The sequence below is a fragment of the Vulpes vulpes genome, chromosome 4 (assembly GCF_048418805.1).
Source record: "Vulpes vulpes isolate BD-2025 chromosome 4, VulVul3, whole genome shotgun sequence".
Taxonomy (NCBI): domain Eukaryota; kingdom Metazoa; phylum Chordata; class Mammalia; order Carnivora; family Canidae; genus Vulpes; species Vulpes vulpes.
In genome coordinates, this window is record NC_132783.1 from 64,765,712 (window position 1) to 64,791,419 (window position 25,708).

The window sequence follows — 25,708 nt, forward strand, 5'->3', positions numbered from 1 at the left end:
ATCCTGGTGGAGTTGGTGAGCCTCTGAGTCTGGAGTTCAGGGAGAAGTGTGGGTGGAAATATAAATTTGAGAATCATAGCATAGACATGGTATGTAAGGCCATGATGCTGGACGAGAACACCAAGGGAGCCAGTGTAGTTGGGGAAGAGGTCCAGATGTGTGGGGAGCGCCAGTGTCGAGAGGTTGGGGGAGGGGAGGGCACTCACTACAGCATGGGAAGAAAAGAATCAGGAGAATGTGCTATTCTGGAAGCCAGGGGAAGGAGTGGTAGCTGCACCAGATATTGCTGGTCAGCCGAAGGAAGAGAGGTAACCGTTAGTTTTGGCAACATGGAAATCAGGGTGTTTTGGGTGGCATTGGGCACAGCTCATAGGGAGGCAAGGAGGTACAAAGTCTGGGGAGCTCTTTCAAGGGGTGTTATGTGTGGGGGAACAGAGAAATGGGACTGTTGCTGTGGGACAGGATAAGTTTCATTTCCTTAGTGGAGAAAATAGCAGTGTCTTATGCTGATAGAAACGATTCAGTAGAGGGGACTTTTGAAGATGTGACCAGGGGACATTTGCTTCCTGATGGCTGAGAGATGGCGAAAGCACATGGGATCTGGGGCACCAGTGGAGGGGCGGCCCTAGATAGGGTGTTGATGGGGAGACAGGTGTAGGTGTAGGTGGGTAGGCAGAGGCAGGAGGCTACAGCAGTCCCTTGCTAGCCGCTGTGTTTTCATAGTGAACGAGGAAGCTGGGTGATTGGGGGAAAGGATGATTAGTGGGTGGACTGGAGAGGAGTAGAAGGCTTGCTGGGAAGGCCTGAGGGTGCACGTGCAGCTAGCGCTCTTGAACATAAAATGGAAGCGGGCGTGTGGCTGTTTGCCACCAGTCTGTGATTTGTTGCCGTTGCAGACCATATCTAATGGGATTGGACTCGGGTTGTGAGTCTCCTTTGGTGCATCCACAGTACATATAAATGAGGAATTTTTGTAAAATGCTGTTCCAATCTTTTTTTTTTTTTTCCCAAAATTCAAGATAACTGCATGCTGCTTATATGTGTGGAAGTGCCCTCTAGTTGCATAGCAGCTCCCCCTTTGGCTCCACTGGATCCCCTGGACCCGAGTACCTGGCCTTCAGCCATGGACGCCTCGCACCCTCACTGCTCACTACACACACCCTGGCGGGCCTGCAGGCCTCTGTGCAGGGTCCCACTCCTCTCCCAGTGGCTTTTGATTTTGGGCCCAGATTTATTTTTTTTTAAGATTTTATTTATTTATTCATGAGAGATGCAGAGAGAAAGGCAGAGACATAGGCAGAGAGAGAAGCAGGCCCCATGTAGGGAGCTCTATGTGGGACTTGATCCCTGGACTCCGGGATCACGCCCTGAGCCAAAGGCAGACATTCAACTGCTGAGCCACCAGGCGTCCCTGGGCCCTGATTAATCTTTGTGTCTCCTTGAACTTTTCTTCTGGAGGTAGCTTTTATTTTTTTAAATCGTGATAAAATACACATAGCATAAAATGTACACTTTAACCATTTTTAAGTGTACCGTTAGTGACATTCAGTACATTCGCATAGTGACCATCCATTCCCCAAAGCTTTCTTGTCATGCCAGACTGAACCTCTGTACCTGCTAGGTGCCTCCTCCTTGTTCCCTCCCTCCCCAGCCTCGGCAACTACCTTTGTACTTTTTTTGCTGTGATTTTGACTGTTCTAGTGACCTCAGACAAGTGTTACCACACAGTATTTGTCTTCGTATGTTGGGCTTATTTCACAAACTGTGGTGTCTTTAAGGTTCATCCATCCTGGAGCATGAGTCAGAATTTCATTCCTTTTTAAGGCTAAGACTCCATTGGATATGCATGCCATAGTTTGTTTACCCATTCCTCCGCTGATGGACACGGGTAGTTTCCACTTCTTGGCTGTGTGAATAATGCAGCTTGTGAACATCAAATGTACAAACATCTCTTCAAGTTCCTGCCTTCTGTTCTTTTTTTGGTTGAACATTTTAAAGAACCGCCATACTGTTTTCCTCAGTGGCTGCACCCTTACACATTCCAGTCAGCAGTACACACAATCTGTTTTTCCACATCCTTGCCAACACTTGTTTGTTTGTTGATAATGGCCATCCTAATGGGTGTGTGTGGTATCGTGATTTTGACTAAGGCAGCTTTAGACCAATTCCGAGTCCACTTTTGGGATTCAGATTGCCGCTATTGATTATATGAGGCACAGAATAGGAAACAAAACCGTATACCCCATTTTGGTTGATGCTTTGTGCACAGTTTGTGTATCGTGATGAGCTGTTAAATTGGAGAGGTGGGCATGACTAGGGGTCTGGGAGATTCTTCTGTATGAGGTAACTAATGGGAAACACCCTGAGAGTGAGGATGATGTTGGAAACACAGTCCCTGCTTTTCTTCATGTCTCTTCATTCTTTGTCCTACAAGCCTTTAGCTTTCCCTGGGAACCTTAGATTAACTTTAATTTCTTTATGTGATTATTAATACATATAGGAAAAGAAAAGATGGAGAATCTGGAAGGAGTATTCTGTTCTTCCATATTGTTGGTTATAATGCTTACTTTTATAGTAGAAAGCTTTACTTTTCAACCATTTGCTGTGGCTTCTTGACCTGACAAGTGAGTCATGACCTCCTTCAGAGGCCAGATAGTGTTGTTGTCTCTATAATAATTAACATGAAAATTTAAAATTAATGCTGTAATTTTTGATGCTGTGTGATCTATAAAAAAATGAATGTTTCTAAAAGTGATAGATACTACATTTTGCAAAATGTTCAAATCTTTTGCCTGTTTTAACATTGAGTTGTTTTCATATACTTGTATGAAACATATATAATGAGAATTTGTTATATAATCTGGATACAAGTCCTTTGTTGGATATGTGATTTACAGTAATTTCCACCCCCTCTGTAGCTTGGCTTCTCAGTCTCTTAGATGTCTCTTGTAGAGCAAAAATTTTCATTTTGATGAAGTCTGGTTTGCTTTTCTTTTTATTTTATGAATTGTGCATTAGGTATCATGTTTAGGAAACCTTTGCTTTAAATCAAGGTAATTTAGGATTTTCTCTTTTTCTTCTAAATATTTTTTTTTTGGATTTATGATACATTTTGAGTTAAATTTTAAGGTGTAAGGTTTAGGTTGAGGTTTTTTTTTTTTTTTTTTTTTTTTTTTTTGCCTGCCTGTGCATATCCAGTTACTCAGCACTATTTGTTGGTGAGACTGTCCTTTCTCTGTTGTTTTGTACTTTTGTGGAAAAAAAAAGAAAAGCAGGTAGTGGCCATGGCAGAAATAATCCAAAATAGATGGATAAATGAATGATAAATGGTATATCTATATTTGGCCATGAAAAGGAATGAATTATTGATACATGCTACAACATGGTTGAACTTGGAAAACATGTTAAATGAAAGAAGCCTGTCACAAAAGATCGTGTATTATATGATTCCATTTATATGACATATCCAGAATAGGCAAATCTAAGAGATAGAAAGTAGATTAGTGATTGTGTAGGACAGGAAGGGGGCCATTTATGACTAAATGGTATGGAGTTTCTCTTTGTGGTGATGAAAGTATTGTAAAAAATTGGCTCTGATGATGGTTGCACCTATCTATAACTGTATTAGACACCACTGAATTATACGCTTTTAATGGATGAATTATGTTATGTGAATTATGTCAATAAAGTTGTTTAAAAATAATGAATTGACCACATTTGTGTGGATCTGCTTCTAGACTCTCTTCTGTTCTGATCTGTATGTTTATCCCTTGACCAATACCACACTGTTTTGGTTACTGTAGATTTATAGTAACTTTAAATAGGTAGTGTACTTTCAAATTCGTTGTCAAAAATATTTCTAGCTATTCTAGTTCCTTTGTCTTTCCATATAAACTTTATAATCAGCTTGTGTTTCCAAAAAAAAAAAAAAATCCTGCTGGAATTTTTACTGAAATTACATTAAGTCTATAGATAATTTATGGAGAATTACCTTTATTATATTGGGCCTTTGATCCATGAATATAGTGTGTCTCTCAGTTTACTGAAGTATCTTTGCTTTCATTCATCAGAGTTTTTTAGGTTTCAGCATGTACATCTTGACAGGTTTTGTTAGATTTGTGCCCAAGTATGTCTTTTGGGGGGAAGCTATTATAAATGATAAATTAAAAAAAAAATTTGTTTTCAGTTGTGTATTGCTAGTATACAGAAATGAGATTGATTTTTGTGTATTGATCTTGTATCCTCTGACCTTCCTGAAGAACTTATTTATGAGGTTTTTTTTTTAAACAGAATCCTTGGGATTTTTTTTTTTTTTTTTTTTTTTTTTTTTTTTTTTTTATATAGTCATGACAGACACAGAGAGAGAGAGGCAGAGACACAGGCAGAGGGAGAAGCAGGTTCCATGCAGGGAGCCTGACATGGGACTCGATTCCCGGTCTCTAGGATCAGGCCCTGGGCTGAAGGTGGCACTAAACCGCTGAGCCACCTGGGCTGCCCCTGGATTTTTTTTTATAGACAATCATATCCTTTGTGAATGGGAATATTTATATTTCTAGAGTTGTCCATGGTACTCCCTTCTCCTTTAAATGTGTGCAGCATCTGGACTCTGTGATAATTTGTTTCCTCACTCTCTCTGCCTCTCTCAAGACTGGCTAGTGGTTTATCAATTTTACTTAACCTTTTCAAAACATCAGCTTTTGGTTTCATTGTTTTTTTTCTCTCTTGCTCTTGATTTTTTTTTCCTTTTTTCAATTTCATTGATTTCTGTTTTTTGTTTGCTTCTGTCTGCTTGCTTTGGGTTTATTTTGCCTTTTTTAAAAAGTTAAGGTGGAAGTTTAGGTTATTGATTTTAGATTTCTTTTTGAAAATGACCTCTCATGCTGTACTTTTTTTTTTTAAAGCAATTTAAACATATTCCGTTTGCTTCTGGCTGCCATGATTTCTCATTTGAATTCTGTAGTAATTCACTGTGTTCTTCTCCTAGGTAACATGCTGTTTTTCTCTGCTTTCAAGATTGTTTCTTTGTCTTTAGGTTTTAGCAGTTTGGTTATACTATGTCATATTGCATATGATTTATTTTATTGATCTATTTTCATGTTCACTGACTCATTTCTCCTGCTTCTCCTTTCTGTTACTCCCATTCAGTGAGTTTTTGAAACTTCAGTAATCACACTCTTTAATTATAAAATTCCTATTTGGTTTTTCAGTGTATCTTATGACACCTTTTATTTTCCCGTATGTTTCAAGAGGGTATGTTGACATCTTTATCATTAGCTGCTTTGAGGTCTCTGTCAGGTTTTTCTGGAGTCAGCATCATCTCATTGTTGGCACTGGTAGATTGTCTTTTTCCCTCATGAGCTAGAAATCTTCTGATGCTTCACGTGCCCTGTTATTTTGTATTGAATCCTAGATATTTTGAATATTATGAGATTCTTGGTCTTATTTAAATCCTGTGGAGAATGCTGATAATCTTGTGTCGCAGTCGGCTTCGGGTTAGGCCTTAATTCCTCACATTCCAGTGTCTGTGCACGTTGCTCCCACTGTCAGCTTTGTGGTGTGGTCTTGACCTGTGTCACGTGTGATCCATGTGGCCTGTCTGGGACCTGGGCAGCTGTCTCTCTGTTAGTTCAGGTTGGAAAGTCTCTGGAAGGCTGCTCACTAGCAGGTCCGTGCATAGCAGCAACGGGGTGAGCCCAACAGTTCACGGACCACTCTGGGGCTGTTTTCTTGAGCGCCTCCTGCTCTGGAATTCCTAAGGGCTCACTGTCTGTGTCTCCGGGGTTCCCCTTTTCCATTCTCTGATCAGAAGGTTGGGGCCCTTCGTGCTGCCCACTTTCTTGATTGCTGCTGCACGTGGTCTCAGTCTGTGGAGGACCAGGGTAAACTCATTGCTGTTGGGTGTTAGCTGCTTTCTGGATCCATCTGCTACTTTTTACCTTTTAGAGTCTCCACATAGATGCTTAGATATTCTGTCCGGGTTTTATAGTGAGAGAGGCTGGTGTGTTCTTGTTCCATCTTCTGCACAACTACAACTCCTGAGTGATTTTTAGGGTGAATTAGAGATTTCCCCATGGTACTAATTATATCACTTTACGTTACTATTATTAATATGGTACTGGAATAATATGTTATTGGAATTCATTTTTGGTAAGTGACTTACCCATATGCTTCACATAGTTGTACTTTTACTAGAAAGTCTGGCATATTTTGGACCAAGGAACTTATATTCTGGCATTTCAGTTCCTCTTTTCTCCCTGTACAGATGAAGTGTTCACGCTTCTTCAGAGCTTTGTCCTGTCTACTACCGAAAGTGTTTCCGAATTTATCCTCCGACGGCTCACTATGAATGAACTCAGTAGTGTAAGTACTCACAGGAGTAACTTTTTCTTCATTAATATTTGAGTGATTACTTACTGGCAGGCATTATATGAAATTTAGACTATTAATGTGATACTTTCTGGAAAAGCCACCTTAGGAAGCAGAAAGAACTTTAAGCTTTGGAGTTTCATCCTTCCATTCCACCTGGGTCATAACCGAGGCCCCGGGAGAGTTCTGGAGCCTTTCTGAACTTCTGCTTTCTCATCCGCAAAATGGAGATAATATATCCATTCCCCGGGGTGTGAGAATCCACATGGTATGACCTGCCTGGAATACTTTGCATACCTAGGCAGGTTAGGTCCTAGCATCCAGAGTGTCATTTGGCAGGTTTGGGGCCAGACCAGCCATCAGTATGGGTCTGTTTTTAAAGCTCCATAAGCGATTCTGAAACACAGAATAGGTATTAGTGGGTCTGAGGTGAGCATCCTTTTCTGCTGTCTCTGCTTTCCACATATTTTGTTCCCTGTAGGACAGCTGAGAAAAAGAGTACCTGAAACTAAGAAAACACTGCAGGGTGGGATCCTGGGGTGGCTCAGCGGTTTAGCACCTGCCTTCAGCCCAGGGTGTGATCCTGGAGTCCTGGGATCAAGTCCCATGTCAGGCTCCCTGCATGGAGCCTTCTTCTCCCTCTGCCTCTCTCTGTCTCTGTGTCTCTCATGAATAAATAAATAAAATCTTTAAAAACAACAACAACAACAACAACAAAAAACCACTTCAGGGTAACTGCACTGGGATTTCAAAAAAAAAAAGTTTTCCTTTTTCTTAAATATTTTGAAAATGCCTATCCTTCTAGAAATGTTTATTATGCTTAATTTTTTTTTTGGTCGAAATATTTAGGGACAAATGTCGAAGCTTTAGAATCAGTGGGTTGTTAATAAATTGAGAAAATATACTTTAATTTTTATTAGAATACATTTGATAGGCTCGTGAGCAGGTGTGAAAATACAAAAAGGCAGGTTGTCTACTGAAAGACCTGAGCTGTTTTGGTAGGAAGGCAAGGCAACTGAAAAAAAAAAAAGCTCTCTGGAGTGGGGAATGTTAACTGTCTTACTAAGCAGTTATTAATAGTGGTTTTGCTACACCTTCATTTCCAAGAAGGGGTTTAATGAAGAAGTTTGTTTGGTTTGTTTTGCTTCAACAGTAATATCTTACCTTTATATTAGGGAAAATTTCTGGCATACACAAAAGAAGTAAATTGGACCTCTGTGTACCCATTGTAGATCATAACTATTTGTTTGGAATTTAAAGCTAAAAATACCTTTAAAGGGGGGAAGGGTTCATGTGCTTGTTTAACAACATTCTCAGGGAAAAAAGCCCTCGTTTGAGTATTTATCCATTTCCATGGCTGATTTCAAGCTACAAACAGGAGGCCCTGGACCTGGAGAGGGAGGATGGGCCTGGGGCTTGCTGCAGGCTGCTTGGGCACACCGCAGCCCCCTGCCCTCAGCTCCCCAGGAAGCAGCAGCCCCCAGACTGTGAGCCCAGCTCCCGCTCTCTCCTTGGTGCTGCTGACTGCAGCAGTCTGGCCTTCGTCCTCTTCCCTCTGCTCCAGGACCTTACTGGTGAGAGTCCTCTCACTGTCATTTTCTCAGTCTCCTTGTCTCCTGGGTTCTTTTCATGAGCATCAGAACAGCTTTGAGAGTCCCTCATTTCAAGGAGCCCTGTGTCTGTTCCCCGGTCCCTCCAGTGCCTGATGTCCTTTTCTCCCTGAACTGATCTGTAAACACACTCTGTAGCTCCCCTCTCATCTGGTTTCTGCCTCGGTCATGGCTCAGAAACAGTTCTCTCTGAAGCTGTCAGTGACTTCTTTCTCATAAACCTAATGGACACTTTTCAAACCATAGTTTTTGTGAATCCTCAGCCCCAGTGGACACATCAGCCACTTCCCCCTTGAATCACTAGCCATCCTGAGTATCCCTGACACCTTCCTCTCCTGGGGCAACCCCATCTCTCCACCATAACCCCACCTTCCCTTCAAACGTGTGTTCTCTATTAGAGAGCCTTGTACATCAGAGCTTTAGAAAGTGTGGCTCATGCCCTTCTCCCCCACTCCTGCTGCGAGGCGGTCTGGACTGCACCCCCAGTGTCAGCTGTGCCAGGGACCCTACATGACCATCTCTACTGCAAACTGTACCCCCGAGCTCCCTGCCCTGTCAGCCAAGTGCCCTGGGACAACTCCAGTTGAATTTCTCACACTTAAGCCATTCAGAACTGAAGCCCTTACCATTCCCTTCCCAGGAATGTTCTACCATCCAGCCAATTTCTCGAGCCTCTAATTTAGGAATTCTGACACTTTGCCTCTCACTCTCAGTACTGGTTTTGGTCTATACCAGGTCCTGCAGTTGTTATTCTGTTTGCATTATGTCCTGGCACTTGGCTACATGCCTAACATGTCGTGGTTGCTCAGCAAAAACTGATAGAGTGGATGAATTCTGTGTTTCTGGGTGTCCTGGAAGGCTGCTGATTATCAGTAATTGGTATACTGATAATACTTAGGGCCACCACTCAGGGCTACTCCACTTAGCATACTTTCTCTCAGTTTGTTCAAAACCCTGTGGTGGATGGATTTAATACTCCCCATTTTGTGGATGAGGAATCTGAGGCCTACAGAGGTTGGGTCACAGCTGGTGGGTGGTAGCACTAGACTGAACTCTCTGTCTATAAGTCACGGAGACGCGGTTAATTCTGCCTCTGCACTTACCAGCTCTGAGAGGCTAGGTGAGCTGTGTGACCTCTCCAGAACTTAGTCATCATCTTAGGAAAGTGGGATCGTAACCTCTTTAATAAGAGTGGAGGATCCTCACCTGCCTGAAACAAAGGCAGTTGTCACTGCTCTAATTGTTACTTATGACATGTTAGCCCTGGGATGCAAGAGTTGGTGGAGCATAGTTTCTGACTTCCAGGGTCTTCTGAGCAAAGCTTGAGCTGATGAGTCAATTTTGATGTGTGCTGCAGTTGTGCTGAATGCACAGTCCCCCTATAAGCTCAGAAGAGGAAGTCCTTAGTTCTGTGTGGAGAGATCATGGAGGGCTTCTTGGAGGAAATGACTTTTTCTCTCATTAATATCTTGTTTCAATACTTTTAAATAAGGTAATTTATTTTTTTTAAAGATTTTATTTATTTATTCATGAGAGAGAGAGAGAGAGAGGCAGAGACATAGGCAGAGAGAGAAGCAGACTCCATGCCGTGAGCCTGACGCGGGGCTCGATCCCGGGACTCCAGGACCACGCCCTGGGCCAAAGGCAGGCACTGAACTGCTGAGCCACCCAGGGATCCCCGTAATTTTTTTCTTGTCTGAACTCTCATTGTTTTGTGAAATCACAGACCCCGTCTGTTAAGTGTTTTATTGTTTGTTTTTAGGTTTCAGATCTGGATCGTTGCCATTTATACCTGATGGTATTAACTGAGCTTATAAATCTCCATTTGAAGGTTGGGTGGAAAAGAGGCAACCCCATTTGGAGAGTTATTTCTCCTCTGAAAAATGCATCCATTCAGCATCTTCAGGAGTTGGACAGTGGACAGGTAATCCTCGATTCAAGGTGTATAGTTATGTTGAATAAGGCATACATAGAATACATATTTGATTATTAACATTCTGACAGGGGATCCCTGGGTGGCGCAGCGGTTTGGCGCCTGCCTTTGGCCCAGGGCGCGATCCTGGAGACCCGGGATCGAATCCCACGTCAGGCTCCCAGTGCATGGAGCCTGCTTCTCCCTCTGCCTGTGTCTCTGCCTCTCTCTCTCTCTGTGACTATCATAAATAAATAAAAATTTAAAAAAAAACAAAAAACAAAAAAACATTCTGACATAAGCATCTGCTATTTCATTTAAAATAGTGTCCTTTGTTCATAATATCTGATGAAGATTGGGACTCTTATTCTAATATTAGGTATATAACAAAGGTATGGTGACTTTAATCTTAAAACCATTTGGATACAGATAGTGGATTTGTACAGAGTCTTTGTCCAGGTACTGTTAAGGGACAGTTTAATATATGTAAATAGATATGATATATGATAATGTGACATGTAATATGTGAATATGTGACATAACATATGTACATCCAGCAACCCCCATCCTTGGCTCTCTACCTGGTTGTCTCTCCCGGTCTTCTGCTGCCCTCCCCGCATCCCACAGTACCCCAATGCTGCAGTCACACATAGGGGGCATCTCCTAGAGCCTCACAGATCACAAGCACATGCCACATCATTCCTCATCTAGCCTTTCCTTCAGTCTTGTCCTTCTGCTGATGACACCATCTCTTCTAGTATGCGTGTGTCAGTAGTGTCAGTAGTCTGGTCAATTCTTTAGGGCCCAACTTGGATCGATGTCTCATTCTTTCCTTCATTGCTCTGTTGTTCTTTATGCTTCCATCATAGGGTTTATCTTGTTTTTGGAATAACTTACATGTAGATGTCTTGTCCTCTGGATTTTAGTACCTGGAAGCTTTTCTTAAACATGGCATAAGAAGGTATAGTTATGAGCACAGACTTTAGAGTTAGACTTCCTAGGTGTAGATCCTGGCTTGATCTTTGCTAGCTGTGTGACCTTAAGGAAGTTACTTAACCTCTCTGTGTCTCATTTACCACACCTGCAAAATGAGGGTTATTAAGTTGATAATGAGAATTAAAGTGAGGTCATGCATGTTAAAACTTCAGAACAGTGCCTGGCACATAGAAGGGCTCACTGAATGTTAGCTACTTTACCTTAACACAGCATAACTGTTTAACAAGATTGAGGTGACTCATAGAGTAGTCCAGGCTGCTGATTAAAGCAAGGAAGGTCCTTGATTGCTTTAATCATCTTGATATATATATATATATATTTTTTTTTAGAGATGGGGAAGGGGGAGATAAACAGAAGGAGAGGAAGAGAATCTCACACAGGCTTCACGCTCAGCACAGAGCCCAACATAGGGGCTCAGTCTCACGACTCTGAGACCATGACTTGAGCTGAAATCAAGAGTAGAACACTCTATCGACTGAGCCACCCAGGTGCTCCGATAATCTAATTTTTAAAGTAATTTTAAAGAACTGTCCCAAAATAAAATGATAAAGAGGCCCAGTTACTACTTGTGCATCCTGTCTAGCACATTTTAGTGTGTTAGTGCTATAAAAGGACATTGTGAATTTTTTTGTAGACCCAAATCATGAACCATAACACCTTTTATTTATTTATTTTTTTAACACAATCATTCTTAAAGATGGCTTTTAGTAATTCAGTAAGTTACATTAAGGTTGATGGGTACCATACTGGCTAAAAGTAACATTAAATTATTTCTTGTGTTGAGGGTGTTGTTATGTAAAATTTACACATAGAGATACTTGCTTTATTTTAGGGGAGTTGGTAAGGGAAGGCATGGAGCAGTAGTACAAAGTTCCTCTCAGGTGGGGACGTGTCTGGCTGGCAGCCTATGGGAGCATTATTGCGGTCTCTCCGGGCAGCTGTTTTCAAAGTGTGGACCCTTACTGGCACTCCTGGCTTCTTAGCTTGGGATGACTGATTTTTCTCTCCAAGTACAAAACCAGGCTGTTTTGGTTTCCTTCTTTTGTGTTCCTCCAGGTAGATTTCAAGTACTTTCCATGAAATCACCCATTTCTGTGATCTTCGCAGTAACCCTATGAATAGATTCTCTTACTGTCCCCATTTCCCAGGTGAGGATGTGTCCACAGCCTCGTCCCTGTGGTTCATGAGTAACTCTGAGCTCATGGGCTGTGTCACGTCCCCAAGAGCAGCATACAGCTGGCAAAGGAGTTATTTACACAGATGCCAGGAGCCTTTTTCTTTTTTTCTCTTAACATACTTCAGCCAAGCAGTTAAAGTTAAAATCCATAGAAATGTATCTAGATGAGTATGTGAGTAGGAAAAAGGCCAAGAAGTATGGCTTCATATACATGTGGAGGTTCAGTATGTAGCTACTCCTACTTCCAGGAACCCACCTGTCAAGTTGAAGAGATCAAATGTCATCTTAGTTGGAACTGCTGAATTTTTATTGCCACTTTAAATTTGTTCGTAGCCAGTTTGTACAGGGGTGGTGAAACTGTTTGACTAATAATACTGGGTTTTCTTTTATTGCCTCTGATGTTCAGTAGCAGGCAGGGAGAGGGGAAGGAGGGTGTGAGGCATCCAGAGGCTGGGAGCTTGGGTCCTGATGGTTAAGATTGGCTCATGGGAAACAAGACTTCCATTTTCCCCTTAGGATCCGACACTTGCAAGGCAGATCCAGAGGGTTGTTAGTATGGCTGCTTTGGCTATGGTGTGTGAGGCCATTGATCAGAAGCCGGAACTACAGCTCGACTCTCTGGATGCTGGACCTACAGAAAGGTTCCTCTCCTCTTTCCCGCTCAATTGTACACTGCAGAAGCCCCATGCAGAGGAGCAGAGCAGGTGTGTTCACCCCAGGGGTCAGCATATATGGGAAGGGCATCTTTTTGCTAATTGTTGAAAATTTCATTCTTGTTTAGTCATTGAGATAATGAGTGATTGCCCAGCCATGTTTATAGAATATAGGAATCTGAAGATGATAATGTATTACCATATCTCTGTTACTGCAAAGCAACTGACTTTATTGCATGTTGTTTTCAGTGAATGACATGAAGGAATAGTTAAGAGGTTGAGGTCTATGTGGTTTCCTTGCTTTTTGGTAGATAGGATCTTTAGTAGTGACCGTTGAATTTCTTTCCTGGTAAAGGTCATTACTGCATGCAGAAGGTACTGACCCAACATGAGGGAGCTGTGACAATGTGTTTGTTTCAGTTCCTTTGAAGAATCATCAGCTTCCCAAGGATGGGGGAAAATAGTTGCACAGTATATCCATGATCAGTGGATTTGCCTGTCTTTCTTGCTGAGGAAATATCACACTCTGATACCAGCGTCAGAGGGTGAGGTTCTGGAACCCATCCTGCCTGCTATTCAGATGCCAGTCCGGACTTTGCAGGCTGCGCTAGAGGCCCTCACAGTACTGCCTTCAGATCGAGTCTTGCCTGTGTTCCGCTGCATGAAAATTCTGGTTCCCAAGGTACAATACAGTGAGGCGCAAACTAGAGTAACTGCAGACGCAGAGATTAAGTGATACTTACATATTTCTCTTTCCTTTCTTCCTTCCAGCTTTTGACCTCCTCTGAATCACTTTGTGTAGAGTCTTTTGACACGGCTTGGAAAATTATATCTGCCTTAAGCAATACTCAGCTGATATTCTGGTCTAATTTAAAAGCTTTTGTTCAGTTTGTTTTTGATACCAAAGTTCTTACCATTGCTGCAAAAATCAAGGGCCAGGCATATTTCAAAATAAAAGAGGTAACTTTTTTTTTTTTTTACAGGGGTAAAAACGCATAACATGAAATTTGTCATTTTAATCATTTTAAGTGTACAGTTCAGTAGGGTGTGTTCACATTGCTGTATCAGGTCTCCACAACTTTCTTAACTCATTAATTCCCTTTTCTTCCCTCCCCAGCCCCTGCTAACCACCATTCTACTTTCCTATTTCTGTGAATTCAACTACTTTAGATGAAAAGATGGTCATTTTTTTTCTTTTTTTTTTTTTTAAGATTATTTTTTTATTTATTCATGAGAGACACAGAGAGAGGTAGAAACATAGGCAGAGGGAGAAGCAGGCTCCATGCAGGGAGCCTGATGCGGGATTCAATCCCTGGTCTCTAGGACCAGGCCCTGGGCTGAAGGCAGCGCTAAACCGCTGAGCCACCCGGGCTGCCCTTATTTTCTTTTTAATTTGTGTGACCTATAGCACATGAGGAAGAAGAGAGTTATGTTTGTAAGTACCTACTAGATTTGTTGTTGTGTATTCACACATTCAGTCCCTAAATATTTTGAACCTTCTTCAGTGTCATGAGTTAGAACAAACTGTGAGATGGAAGACTACATGCAGAAGAGTAGCTGGTGAGCCACATGTGCTGCAAAAATTAACTTTATTTGATTCACATAATGCTTAAACATTTTTTAATTAGTTTCCAACTTTTAAGAATTGGGAAATTTGCAAGAAAATCTGTATTTCCCCTTCTCTTAGAATGTTGGAAAATTGGACCGCCTGGCCACACCGGCCATTCCCAGGAGTTGCCCGTTCAGAGAGGGCATGCCCCTTCCATTTCTGTACTCCACAACAAGTCCTTGACTCCTCCTGGATACCAAAAGCAGACCACAGGTGCCATTTGTCACCACACTTACGCTTGTTGCTTTTCTTGTATAGAGAAATACTTCTCTGAATATAAACTTCTCCAAAGATCCCGCTGGTTTCTGCTGGCATTTACGACCACTGATACATAGTAGGGAACATGACGTGGTGGATGCCATCATGCCTCAGAATTCATGTATACCTTGTTATCCAAAGGAAATGGAAAATAAGGTCTTTTTATTCTGCTATCCCTGCCCTGCCCCTCTGTCCTTTCTTGCCACACAGGACACACTCAAAGACTGAGGTCATTGCTTCTCAGGGAAGGGGGGTATTAACAAATTGCAGAGAGAACTGTACATGTAGAGGGTGATACATTTTTCCTCCCTTTCATTCTGTTACTCTGAGCAGTTCTTTCTCTTGGAAAGTCCTAGAAGGATATCGCTATCAAAATTTTATTTAGTTTTCTTATTGAGAAAGTGAAAAATTAGCATTTTGTAATTATTGATGATCTCACAAAATTTTAGCAATAAATAATTTTTTAATTTTTTATACTCTGTAGTTATGTTGAAACTGTCATTTGAAGCCATTCAAGTGAGTTTTCAGTAATACTTTTTTTCTTTTAACTAAATGGGATAAAGAATAAAATGACCATTGTTTCTCATTCCAGATTATGTACAAGATAATTGAAATGTCTGCTATAAAAACTGGAGTCTTCAATACACTGATAAGTTATTGCTGCAAATCTTGGATAGTTTCTGCTTCAGATGTGCCCCAAGTATCTTTATCAAGTGCTAAAAATTATAGTGAACTTGTCCTGGAGGCTTGTATATTTGGAACTGTGTTTAGGCGTGATCAAAGGTAAAAGATGCCATTATTTTAACCTTCATAATTCATACTGAGTACCTACTGGAATAGAATTAGATCTTTCTTTTGAGGCTTTCAATTAGAAAAATATAAAGCATTAATTAAATTTGGCATTTTAATTTTTTTGTATCTAAAACCTCTTCTTTGTCAAATATTTTTTATGGGAAGACTTATTCAGGATGTACAGACCTACATAGAAAATCTTGGACACGATTGTGCAGCAAACATGGTTATTGAAAAGTAAGTATGGTGAATTTTCCATATCTAAATATAAATGGAATATTCAAAATTTAACATCAGATGAGAGACATCCTGTATTTGTTAAATGTAATAAATGTTTGCTAGTAATCTCTACAAAATACTGAAAGAGCCATCCAAAGCATGTTAGAAATCATTTTCCCTTGCTAATATATCAGATCTAAAACTCTTTGCTAAAATTTGATAAGCTTAAAAAATTCTTTAAAGATGAAGAAAAAGCTTCTTATCTTGATGAAGTCCCAATAGTTCATTTTTGCTTTTGTTTCTTTTGCCTTCATGGATGTATCTTGCAAGAAGTTACTGTGGCCAAGTTCAAAAAGGGTATTGCCTGTGTTCTCCTCTAGGATTTAGGGGGACACTTGACAAGATGATCACTGGGTGTTTTTCTGTATGTTGGTAAATTGAACACCAATAAAAATTAATTTATTAAAAAAGATGAAGAAAAAGTAATAAGAAATTCTAACATAACAGAAGATTTTTTTTACAATGTTACTACATTCTTGATGGGAATAAATGAATATTTTCTTGGGGAAAAAATTTGGTGCAAGGTTCAGTATAAATAAGAAAATGAGATGGGGAACATAAAACCCCTATTCTTCTCTTTCTTTTAGGTGGAGGGGTGATCATCAGCATACACACGTTATTCTTTTTTGGGGGAAGAAAGGGGTCACGGTTCATCATTTAACAAGTCAGTCTCCCACCCACAAAAATAAAATTATGCCTAACATGCTTTTAAAGGCTTTTCTTTTAACATCTTATGTTAAAGTTTTGATTTCTAGAATAAGACTTTTCTTATCTAACTTCTAATTTTTTTGGAACTTGTCATGTGGCTATTTTTCATTTTATTATTTCACATAATTTTCAAAAATGTGTTTAGATGTTTTAAAAAATAATTATATATATGTATCACAAAGTATTAATTAAAGTGACACTTATTCACATTATAACAGCTGCTGTGAACTTTGGAAATGCCTATAAACAGTTTCACTTAATTGATCTTCCCACATTTGGATACAGAAAGTACTGGGATGCTCAGAGCATGCAGTGCTCCCGAGTTCCCAGCACTTGGAGAAGGTGCATATACCATGCACAGTAAATATGAGCCATCAGGTGTTTGATGTGTGTGTTCAGCCCCTGAGCAAACAGGCATCCATGGTCTTCTGCAAGGAACTATCTCATGAGCTGTGATCTGTTTTGTCTACAGAGAAGATCTCATTGACCCAGAATGGGTAGTGTGTGTACTGTTTTGCCAGAATTCTGGGGGAATATGTGCTCAGACTCTGTACAGGCTCTCTTTTTGAGATATTTATTTGTTATCTTCCATTATCCTGAATTGAAAAAGCATTGTCATTAAGTATGGAGCTACTTAAACTTAAAAACCCTTGGAAGATTTTGATATTTTGAAATGAATGCTTGACATATTTTTCTGTTGTGAAAATGTATTAACATAGTTTGTCATTTTACATTTTTTTTAGTACTAAAAGAGAAGACCACTATGTGAGAATTTGTGCTGTCAAATTCCTGTGTTTGTTACATGGCTCAAATGTATCTCATAAGTTGTTTATGGAAGATCTTGCAATCAAGCTATTAGATAAAGTAAATATACTATATTTACTTTGTTTTTGTTTCTGTGCAGTTAACAAGTCAAAATCAAACATTTGCCCTGTATGTTGACACACTATGTATTCTAAACCTTTTTTATCAGGAAGAAACTTGAGGTTTATGTTCCCTAGTTTTAGTTAACTCTTGGTTAGTGATTGTCCAACCCAAATGTTTGGTTTTCCCTGTACTGTCTAAACTTTGCTCAGTGTATTTGCTAGTGCCAGTCAGAAACAGTTAGGTTTAGAGTGATATATCCATATATTGTTTCATGTAAGAAATGGGATAAAAAGGTAAAAAATTTAGCAAGTGGCGTAACGTGAAGAATTTGGTTTTTTTTCATCTGCAAAATCATTTGTAAATCTGGGGAGAAGATAGGACGGATTAAGTCACAATGCTCTCTTCTGAATTTGAAGCTGCACCAGACAGTCCTGGTCTGCTTTGTCACCTCTGGGCTATACTGAGACATAACTGACAACCGTAGCCCCCACTACTTGTGTTGAAATCATGCATTCATCATGCATTTATTTTCTGAAGGAACTGATAAGCTTCAGTTATACACAGTCTGAGAAGTATTTTTTTAATTTAAAAATCCTCCCTTTGCACCATTGGAGTCAAGGGAGACGTCTCAAAGGAAATAGTGTTTTACTAATTCCCTATAGTATGGTGTAGACTTTAAGGTAGCAGAATAGTCCCATCATCTAGAACACAAAGATGTATTATAGTGAATATTGATGCACAATACAAAAATAGAAGGGTGTTTTGAGGCAAAGTAAAGCAAATAAGGAGGAGGGATAGCTATTTAGAGCGTCAGAAAGGGCTGCTCTGATGGATTCCATTGACGGAACTCTGTGCAAGGTTGGGGAATGCCTGGAAGGGCTGGTGTCCCCAGGCAAATGAAGGAAGTGCTGCTGGAGGCATGGAGGGACATGAGGCTGCCCATTGGCTGTTAGATTCAGCACGAAGGCTGTCATTAGTCACCTCTACAAAGACCTTTTCCTGGGATGGTGAAAATGAGAACCTCATGGTTGGGGAGCCAGTGAAGACGGTGAGTATAGGGACTCTTGAGTTTGCTCTGAGAGAGGAGGAGTGGCTGGGATGGTGTCTGGTTGGAGATGTGGTTTAAGGGCTCGTTTGTATGTTGAAGGAATTGATCCAACAGAGGGGAGAAATGATAGCTATGGAGAGGCTGGAAGTGGACACACAGGTGAAACCCTTGAGTTGCCACTTTACAACCACTAGGAGGATGGCTATTATAACAGCCTGAAAATCACCAGCACTGGTGAATCTTGAAATCATCATGCTAGGTGAGAAGAAGCCTGTCAGAAAGGGCCACACACTGAGATTTATAGGAAGTGTCAGGATAGGCAAATCTGCAGAGACAGAATAGATTAGTGGCTGCTGGGCCAGGGGCCGGGGGCAAGGAGAGATTGGGAAGCGATGGCGCAGGATTCCTTTTCAGAGTAATGAGAATGATCTGGAATAGAGGGTGGTGATGCTTGCACAGCTCTATGAATATACCCAAACTCACTGAATTGGACACTTTAAATTGGTGATTTTTATGATTTGTGAATTATATATTTTTTAAAAATCCTTGAATAATCTAGATTGGCTCTAATGTCCATTAGAAGGATCAGCTTTATTTAGGAGATGGAAAAGCAAAGACAGAAATTTTATTTATTTATTTTTTAATATTTATTTATGTATTCATAGAGACACACACGGGGGGGGGGGGGGCGGGGTGCAGAAACACAGGCAGAGGGAGAAGCAGGCTCCATGCAGAGAGCCCGACTTGGGACTTGATCCTGGGTCTCCAGGACCACACCCTGGGCTGCAGGTGGCACTAAACCGCTGCGCCACTGGGGCTGCCCAGAAAATTTATATATTAGACACTGGCTCATGCCAAATTGTTTTTTGAAGATGACGAAAATGAGCAGAGCAACTAATAAATGAAAAGGTAATTTGAAAATAAAGAAATGTGAAAGAATAATCCTAGAGAAAGTGGAAAAAGATTGTATCCAGGGCAGAGTGGGCCTTCTAAGTGTGGTCAGGAGTGATCCCCTTCTGAGCTGGAGAAAGGAGCAGGGCAGGGTTGAAGGAGGGCACGCCTGGGACACTTGTGTTCTCAGCCAGGAAGCAGGTTGTTTCTAAAGGGAAGAGGCAGAAACACGGTTAGTGTTTGAAAACCAAGGTGAAGGTTGAAGTTATATCAATGTCCTCAGTTAGAATTAATACCTGGTAATGCTTAAAGCAGGCCTTTCCATCCAGAGTGCAGAGAGCACAGAGGGTGGGGACTATGCACTGCTGCGTCACTGCTTCCATGCTGTGTGTCTAATGTGTCACTTTAGAGGTTCAGTTTCAAGTACACGGAGGGACAGAGTGAATCAGGAGGACTGGGAGGTGGAGGAGGAGGTGGAGGAGGAGTAGGGTTGGAGGAAGCGGTGGAAGGGTGGATGTGGAGGAGGAGGAAGGGTTGAGGTAGAGGAGGAGGAGGAGAAGGTGGAGTAGGAGATGGTGGAGGAAGTGGAACTGGTGAATGGTGGTGGTGGAGGGAAGAGGAGGAGATGAAGCTGGTGGGTGGTGATGTGATGGTGGAGGAGGAGGTGGAGGGAGGAGGAGGAGGAGGAGGTTGTGGCAAGCTGGGGAGTACTTCAAGGCCCACCTGGCACCCCACATTCACAGAGCCTCAGCAGCCTGGCTCTGGGCGCATGGTGGCCTGGCCACCCAGCAGGCCAGCAGTTATTGAGCTCCCCACCTTTGTGGTCCTCCCCACTCTCCATTCTCTAGGTTTTATCAAGGCAAATGCGGTTAGTTTTCTGCTTACCTTTTACTGAAAACTTGCTGATATTTTATAAAAAGTAGCTTTAAAAGTGGTCCATTCCTGGCTGGCCTCAGCAGCTACCATTAATGGACAGTCTTGTTGGGTTTACCTCTGATACTCCCCCCAACACATGTTATTTTGAAGCCAATCCCGACATCAGTTTCATCCATAATCATTTCAATATGCATCTCAGGAAGATAAGAATTATTTTTGTTAGTCATAACTACAATACCATTTTCACACCTAAATTCATAATTCCTTCGTATTATCGAATATCCATCAGTGTTTAAATTTACCATTGCTTTACATTTTTTCAGTTTCTTGGCTTGAAATATGACCCAAATAAGGTCCATACCCTGCCATTGGTTAGTTGAAATGTCTCTAATGCCTCTTAATCTATAGACTTGTCTCATTCACTTTAAACTTGAAAATGTATTTTTTTGAGAAACCAGATTGTTTTCATCTTAGGGACTTTCACAGTCTGAATTTTGCTGTTTGAATTTCCATGATGCCCTTTATGTTTCTCTGGCCCCTGATTTTATACAAGACAGTATCGAGATCAAGAGTCTTGATCAAATTTAAGTTTGATTTTCCTTTTGGGGGGTAAATATAGGACAAGAGTATCCATCCATCTGGAAGTATAGAATATTTACCTGTTTTTCCTTTCAGGGTGTTAGCTACTGATGAATTCCCTCATTCTGTGAATTCTTCAGGAGCAGCAGGATGATGATACTCTAATTCTCTTATTCCTTTTTGACTTATTAGCTGAAGTTCATTGTATCCAAATATGAAGTATCTAGATACCTGGGATATATTTCCTGTAGGAAAGACAGGATAAGTGCTTGCCTTATTTCTGTTATTTATCAGTTTTCAAAATAACAGATTTGCTTCCTTAGTGTCTTTTAGTTTCTTCTAAGATGATGAGTTGTTTTTGTTTTTCTTTATTTTTAGCTTAAACATATTGATGTGTTTCAGTCCATTATAGTTACTATTAGTGTTTGAATTATTCCAGTTTTGGTCGGGTGAAAGAGAAAACCTGAGAACATAGTGTTGGATGTATTAAATTTGAATTGCTATTGTGCATCCATGTGAAATTACCCAATAATAGGCAGGTGGGAATATGTTGTGTAGGAAAGAAATGGGAGTCCCCAGACCCAGCGATGAATGTGAAGACCTTAGAGAGAGGCCAAGAATGGAGATTTAGGAAACACCAACATTTGAAGTGTATTCATAGGAAAAGGAACCAGAGAAAGATCATGAGGAAGAGGTCAGAGAAGTGAGGATAGAACCAGAATTGAATGGTGGTCTGGTGTTGCTCGTGGCCTTAACTTATCTGGTTGGAGGAGATTCTTGTCTGTCAAAAATCTGGCATAGGAACCTCCATGAATTTGTCCATGATGATAAAGTTTAAACTCAGAGCCTGTTCTGTCCCACCACAAACTGTGTCTAGGTGGCCGTCACTGTGGGAACCACTGTCACCGAGAGCAGGTTAGGCACCGAGGACAGAAGCTCGGGGGATTTCTGGGTTTTCAGAAGCACGTGGGGGTATGGCCATTTGGCAGTAGGTGAAGGGACAGCAAACATGCAAGGCAAGAATTGTACTTTTAAAAAGTCGATTTGAAGAACCTCTGAAAGGAACATAAGGACTTTTCTTCCTCCAATACGAGAAAGTAGAGGTTGAAGACAAAGTCCATCAGGAAGGCTGAAGGAAGATTGTTGAGGTAGGAAGGACCGTATAGCCAGAGTAAGAAACTGGACTGGGTTAAAGCCGTGATGAAGGTGGTAAAGATTTCAGATTCTCCTTGTGGACATGGGAATGAGAAGAGACCTAAGAAGAGCAAAATGACTGTCTGGCACTGTCATTTGTTTGTTCTTAATTTGAATGTAGTAGACATGCACGTTAGGTTGGTTCAAGGTGATTTGACAAGTCTTCACGTTATGCTGGGCTCAGGACAGTGTAGCTGCCATCTGTCCTGTTATGATACTGGCACAGTATCACTGTTCCTTATGCTCTGCTTTTTATCCCTGTGACTTATTCATTCCCTAACTGGAGGCTTGGACCATCCCCTACCTGGTCTTCCTGGTACCCCATACCTCCCCTCTGCCATCAGCTTGCTCCCTGTTTTGTTGTTCTGGTTCTGCGATTGTTCATTCTTTTTTTTTTTTTTTTTTTAAGATTCCATTTATGAATGCAATCTTATTCTTCTGTTCTCTGGACCAGCAGCTTCAATATCACCAGGGAATGTGTTAGAAATGCATATTCCTGGGCCCCATCCCCATTCTCTTGAGTCACAGACTCTGGCAGTAGGGCTGGCAGTCTTCACGAGCCCTCAAGGTGATTCTGAGCACTGCAGAATTGGAGACCAGCAGGCTAGTGGTGCTGAGGGTCCAGCCAAAGCTAGAATCCGTACTTTTAATCAAGTCCGGAAGGGCAGGTGATTTTTTTTCTTCTTCAGCAATCCTGACAACTGGAAAGTAGGATCAGATTATTTAAGACCATTGGGTTGATTCAAAAGAAGAGGACTCGCAAATAGGTTTGAGGTTGTTGTGAGAAGAATGGAATGTACTCTTGAAGATACTGCAGAGATTATTCTTGGGGCTCAGATGAGGTCAGGAGGTGTGTGAAGCTAGAGAGGTTGGTAGACAGGGAAAAGAACGATCTTTCTGAATATAAAAGAGCATGGTGAGTAGAACAAGTAAAAGGACAGAGGGTTTTGAGCTGAACTGAGTGAGAGCAGCGACTCCAGTGGGGCCTTGATGGCAGGTATGCTGGGGTGCAGATGCTCCCAGAGGCTTGTGTGAACTGCCCTAGTGGTGATTCCATTCTCAGCTGCATCAAGGCTGGGCAGTATGTGAAACGTGAAACACTTCTACCAAAAGAAAATGTTCCCCAAGAAATGATGGAGAGAGAGGAGATTTTAAGACTTTAATCATGGTTAGGAGTCATTAAAATCTGCATTAATTTAGCTATTGTTATAAAATTTTATACACACTGAGATGCATAGAATGGGATCACACCAGAAGAAAGATCGCAGAATTTACCAAGTAATGAGGATTGTCTACATTAGGGGACGGTGGTTTTAGAGATGGTGGATGGCCTATGTTTTCATCTTTAGGACACCTGCGATCATAACTTAGCAGCTAAGCACTTATAGAACACAAGTCAGCCTGGCATTTGGCTGAATATAGACAGCACAAACCATCACAGCAAGAACATCAGAGAGAGAACTCTGGAGAAGGCTCTGTGCTGCCTTTCTCTGGTGTCTGGTGACGGTATTGATCACACTGTCCATTTACTGCACTCCTGCTCTCGTGGGGTTCACATCCTACTGCAGACCTCATTACTGCCATCTTGCACGGGACAAAGGGGTAGCAAATGAGAGGCGCCTATTTTGATGCATCACAAAATATGTCACATTTCTTGTCTCTCCCCACCCCAGTGACTCCATGTCTCCATCTTAAGTGGCCATAAAGATATAGATGGATATTTCCAAATACTTTTTGTACTGAATACAGTTTTATGGTTCCTGTTCTAATTTTAGAAGCAGATAAATTAAATGAAAGTAGCTAAATCCATTGTTTGAAAGGAAACTAAATGTGTATAAGAACATATCTTTCTGCCTTTGGGAGGATAGCAAGCTCCTGTACTCCACTTAAAGCTTTTAAAATTAAAGTTGTGATTGGTTTTGTTTGCATGGATCACAAGTTCAGTGGGTGATTTGGTACCGCTTCTCTTCTGCCCAGGATGACTTGGTGTCCAAGTGCAGGACTCGGTACTATGTGAACTCCCAGCAGCACCGGGTGAAGAACCGAATATGGCAGACGCTGCTGGTGCTTTTCCCCAGCTTCGATCAGGTATCATTCTTACTCTGCTGGTCCCTTCAAGCGTCATGTTTCCATATGGAACATACTAGTAGAAACTGTGATGGGCGGTCTTAAAATTGAGAAAGTCATCTGCTTAAAATTTATACTTTAGCTCTTAAGATTGAAGTTATTCAAGACTGGTTTCATGTCTGTTTTTTTTTATTTGTTTGTTTGTTTTGTTTTTTTTTTAGAAAGAATCCTAAGGCAATTAGGTGTTGTAGAGACAAATTGGAAACTGGTTTACAGGGCACCACTTAATAGTTTTTTCTTCTTTTTCTCGTTATTTTATGTCATAACATTTTAACTGTTTAATTCCTGGTGTGCCATTCAATTAGAAAGCATATACACGCAAGCTTCTTGTTTCCCACAGCTGCGTTATTTTGGAATACTCTTGTTTTGGATGAGATTGTCGTTTCCTGTAGCTGATTCTCCCTCCCCCCCTTAATTTCACGGGTACCGTGGTAATATAAACCACTAAGCTGAAACCGAGATCTTGATCTCTTACAACAGTCTTTGCCCAGAGTCCCCTTTTCTCTCCCCCAAGGAAGCAAGGAACAGATGAAATGACTCTGTCTGATTTCTCTAATCACAATAGTTTGATATTCCTGGTAAGAAAATAGATCATTATGTGAAAGTTATGGTATATTTCACATAATTTTAAAAAGCATTTTTGCATTCTAAAGTTTCCCTCTGACTTCAGAATTTCTTGTTGTCCTTCTCTGTTAAACTCTTTTAAATGTTTTGGAGAATTTTAAAAACCTATCAGACTCTTTTTTTAATTCAATTTTATGAAGCCATATATCTGTGAGAGAGAAACATTTCAGTAACTGTAAGTATGGAAGTATATCCAAATCAGTTGTTTGGATAAAGGTAAGAAGAGATGGCGAAGAGTTCTTTCTGGGGAGGAGCGTTAGTGGATATATGGGGGCTGCTAATTTCATCACAAGCTTCTTCATGTTATTTGATTTTTAGAATCCTGTACATATTATATTTAAACTGTAAAACATTTTAGAAATGTTTGGCTAGGTTACTGAGAGTATTTTTTGTCTTGGAATGGAGAGGCGCCCAGGGAGAGACTCGTGCGGTGGGGGTGGGGGTGGGTCTGTCAGAGTAGGCGGGCTTGTCAGGAAGAGCAACACAAGCCCACCTGATATGGAGCAGCCACGGCTGAGAATTTTAAATTGTTGTATTTTGTGGTTGCATTTAACCTTCATAATGGGCTTTCACGTCAGGTCATGAGCATTCCCATTTTGTACATGGCGGGGCACTGCCACACAGGGAGGTGGGGGCCCTGCTTGTAACATAACCTGGCTGGTGAATGTTGGAGATGGAATTCAAAGCCAGGTGCTTTGGGGCCTTCACATGAGCTTTTCTGCTCCTCTTCTGCCAGTTAGAAATTTTTTTAAAGATAGATTGTCCCTTAAAATAAAGAAATATACATAATAAATGTTTTTATATCTTATATAAGTAAATATATGTATATATTTTTACCTGCTACTTGGACATATTCAGTTACCAGATGGAAGTTCAATTTTGAGGAGAAGCCTGGGGTGGGAGGGGATGATGTGGGAGCTCCAGGTCTTGGCCAGAACTGGGCAGGCGATGGAAAGTCGGAAAAGAGAAGCGAGGGGCCCCAGGCCTGCTTCTCCAGGGTCTCATTTACCTCCACAGACTTAGGCATTAGTCATTCTTGTTAAAGGTTTAGGCCCGTGACATTTTGGCACATGCTGGTTTGAATCTGAATTCTGCCACCTTCTAGGTTTTGAGGAAAACACTTAACTTTTCTGAATTTCTCC

The 25,708-nt window shown here is 41.1% G+C and overlaps 2 protein-coding genes across 9 annotated transcripts in view; one reads left to right on the forward strand and one right to left on the reverse strand.

Moving 5' to 3' along the window:
* TARBP1 (tRNA guanosine 2 -O-methyltransferase TARBP1) overlaps positions 1 to 25,708 on the forward strand; it is an 83,416-nt gene that overhangs the window by 33,216 nt on the left and 24,492 nt on the right. For 6 of the 8 annotated variants that reach the window (XR_012001074.1, XR_012001075.1, XR_012001077.1 and 3 more), the window contains exons 13-21: positions 6,263 to 6,360; positions 9,739 to 9,900; positions 12,578 to 12,765; positions 13,135 to 13,396; positions 13,486 to 13,674; positions 15,174 to 15,364; positions 15,539 to 15,610; positions 17,104 to 17,224; positions 23,793 to 23,903. Coding sequence is in view for 4 of the 8 variants with exons in the window: in XM_026008775.2 (XP_025864560.2) it covers positions 6,263 to 6,360; positions 9,739 to 9,900; positions 12,578 to 12,765; positions 13,135 to 13,396; positions 13,486 to 13,674; positions 15,174 to 15,364; positions 15,539 to 15,610; positions 17,104 to 17,224; positions 23,793 to 23,903 (1,394 nt within the window). In the remaining 4 variants the exon portion in view is untranslated. The remainder of the gene's footprint in view (positions 1 to 6,262; positions 6,361 to 9,738; positions 9,901 to 12,577; positions 12,766 to 13,134; positions 13,397 to 13,485; positions 13,675 to 15,173; positions 15,365 to 15,538; positions 15,611 to 17,103; positions 17,225 to 23,792; positions 23,904 to 25,708) is intronic. The other 2 variants (XM_072755947.1, XM_072755948.1) reach the window with 1 other exon arrangement.
* The window catches only part of COA6 (cytochrome c oxidase assembly factor 6), a 43,286-nt gene continuing 36,472 nt past the window's right edge, over positions 18,895 to 25,708 (reverse strand). Inside the window, exons 5-7 of the mRNA XM_072755950.1 lie at positions 20,702 to 20,866; positions 20,052 to 20,236; positions 18,895 to 19,374 (exon numbers count right to left, since the gene is read on the reverse strand). The gene's annotated coding sequence lies outside the window, so the exon portion shown is untranslated. The remainder of the gene's footprint in view (positions 19,375 to 20,051; positions 20,237 to 20,701; positions 20,867 to 25,708) is intronic.